Here is a 2,723-nt window from a genome sequence, read left to right on the forward strand (position 1 = left end):
ATAGTAGAGTAGAGTAGAATATAATATAGTAGAATAGAGTAGAGAAGAGTAGAGAAGAATAGAATATAGTAGAATAGAGTAGAGAATAAAATAGTAGAGTAGAGTAGAATATAGTACAGTATAATATAGTAGAGTAGAATATAGTAGAGAAGAATATAGTAGAGTATAATAGAGTAGAACATAATATAGTAGAGTAGAATAGAATAGAGTAGAAAATAATATAGTAGAGTAGAATAGAATATAGTAGAGTAGAATAGAGTAGAGTAGAATAGAGTAGAATAGAGTAGAATATAGTAGAGTAGAATAGAGTAGAAAATAATATAGTAGAGTAGAATAGAGTAGAAAATAATATAGTAGAGTAGAATAGAGTAGCGTAGAATAGAGTATAATATAATGTAGTAGAGTAGAATAGAGTAGAGTAAAGTAGAGTAGAATAGAATAGAACTTCATTGATGCCAACTTGGTAAATTGTTTGATCACCACAAGCATCAGCAATGATTACAGAGACAACAATCCTAAACACATTATAAAAACACACTTAAAGAGACCTGCACCTAATACGGAACCCAAACCGGCTGCGCGCGCCATCGTGCGCTACCGTGCGCTATTGTGCATACATTTATTTTGTCCCCCTACACCAAACGCGATCACGACACGCAGGTTAAAATATCAAAACAAACTCTGAACCAATGACAATAATTTGGGGACAGGTCGAAAAGCATTAAACATGTATGGCAATTTAGATAGTTAGCTTGCACTTGCTAGCTAACGTTAATTTGTCCTATTTAGCTAGCTTGCTGTTGCTAGCTAATTTGTCCTGGGATATAAACATCGAGTTGTTATTTTACCTGAAATGCACAAGGACCTCTACTCCGACAATTAATCCACACATAAAACGGCCAACCGAATCGTTTCTAGTCATCTCTTCTCCTTCCAGGCTTTTTCATCGTTTAACTTATATGGTGATCGCATCTAAACTTTCATTGTATTACCACGACAACCGGGAACAAAGTTCGTCTTTCAATCACCCACGTGGGTATAACCAATGAGGAGATGGCACGTGGGTACCTGCTTCTATAAACCAATGAGGAGATGGCACGCGGGTACCTGCTTCTATAAACCAATGAGGAGATGGCACGTGGGTACCTGCTTCTATAAACCAACGAGGAGATGGCTCGTGGGTACCTGCTTCTATAAACCAATGAGGAGATGGCACGTGGGTACCTGCTTCTATAAACCAATGAGGAGATGGCACGTGGGTACCTGCTTCCATAAACCAATGAGGAGATGGCACGTGGGTACCTGCTTCTATAAACCAACAGGGAGATGGCACTTGGGTACCTGCTTCTATAAACCAATGAGGAGATGGCACGTGGGTACCTGCTTCTATAAACCAATGAGGAGATGGCACGTGGGTACCTGCTTCTATAAACCAACGGGGAGATGGCACGTGGGTACCTGCTTCTATAAACCAACGGGGAGATGGCACGTGGGTACCTGCTTCTATAAACCAACGGGGAGATGGCACGTGGGTACCTGCTTCTATAAACCAACGAGGAGATGGCACGTGGGTACCTGCTTCTATAAACCAACGGGGAGATGGCACGTGGGTCCCTGCTTCTATAAACCAACGGGGAGATGGCACGTGGGTACCTGCTTCTATAAACCAACGGGGAGATGGCACGTGGGTACCTGCTTCTATAAACCAACGGGGAGATGGCACGTGGGTACCTGCTTCTATAAACCAACGGGGAGATGGCACGTGGGTACCTGCTTCTATAAACCAACGGGGAGATGGCACGTGGGTACCTGCTTCTATAAACCAACGGGGAGATGGCGCATGGGTACTTGCTTCTATAAACCAACGGGGAGATGGCACGTGGGTACCTGCTTCTATAAACCAACGGGGAGATGGGAGAGGCAAGAGTTGCAGTGCGATCTGCGTCAGAAATAGGAACGACTTCTATTTTAGCCCTTGGCGTCGCAGACGCTCGTTGGCGCGCGCGAGCAGTGTGGGCGCAATAATTGAATAACATGTATTTCTAAAAGTATTTTGCGAAGCTCGCGCACGCGAAGTGTCCGGGTCTGGTCAGCATGTTAGGAACAACAAGAGGAAGACAATCATCATCGACGTGCTCGTTAGTTACAACCTTAGGAACTCATTTGGTTGTGGGTGACTAGATTAGTATTTTGTAATGTCAATTATTTCACAGGTTGTGCTACATGATCTTTGCAGTAGTAACAGATAATCACAGCTTCAGCATAATGGACCTGTCTGTGCCAGTTGAATAGACCGTGGTGTTAACATTGCAGTGCTTCAGAACAGAGCAGAACAGAAGGACATGACACCTTTCTACAATGTGTGGTTCCCAGGGTAACAAAGAACCCAATTAGGTGAACGGAACACAACACCGTTACGGAACCGACACAGAAAAAGGGTCCGTGCCGAATGACACCCTATTCCCTATTTAGTGCACTACTTTTGACCAGGGCCCATAGGAAGTAGTGCACTATCTAGGGAATAGGGGGTGCCATTTGGGAGGCACAACTGACACAGACAGCGGGGTAATCAGACAGGAAGTTAGCTAGCCAGAGTCATCTAAAGGAGGTGGAATTGACGGAACAAAAGACGATTGATTACTGTTCTGTTTCTACTTGGCAGAACATCCTCCTCAATCAGAGGTTCAGCTACTGACATGGGGCTGAAGAGAGACCGTCATACA

General features: G+C 43.8%; 1 protein-coding gene across 1 annotated transcript in view; it reads right to left on the reverse strand.

Moving 5' to 3' along the window:
- Nucleotides 1-371: 371 nt before the first annotated feature.
- Nucleotides 372-2,723, reverse strand: part of LOC129856013 (uncharacterized) — a 3,222-nt gene continuing 870 nt past the window's right edge. The window contains exons 1-2 of the mRNA XM_055924142.1: nt 1,186-2,723; nt 372-1,146 (exon numbers count right to left, since the gene is read on the reverse strand). The exon at nt 1,186-2,723 is cut by the window's right edge and continues 870 nt beyond it. Of these exons, the coding sequence (XP_055780117.1) occupies nt 981-1,146; nt 1,186-2,036 (1,017 nt within the window). The 5' untranslated portion in view covers nt 2,037-2,723 and the 3' untranslated portion in view covers nt 372-980. The remainder of the gene's footprint in view (nt 1,147-1,185) is intronic.

The sequence above is a fragment of the Salvelinus fontinalis genome, chromosome 5 (assembly GCF_029448725.1).
Source record: "Salvelinus fontinalis isolate EN_2023a chromosome 5, ASM2944872v1, whole genome shotgun sequence".
Lineage (NCBI taxonomy): Eukaryota > Metazoa > Chordata > Actinopteri > Salmoniformes > Salmonidae > Salvelinus > Salvelinus fontinalis.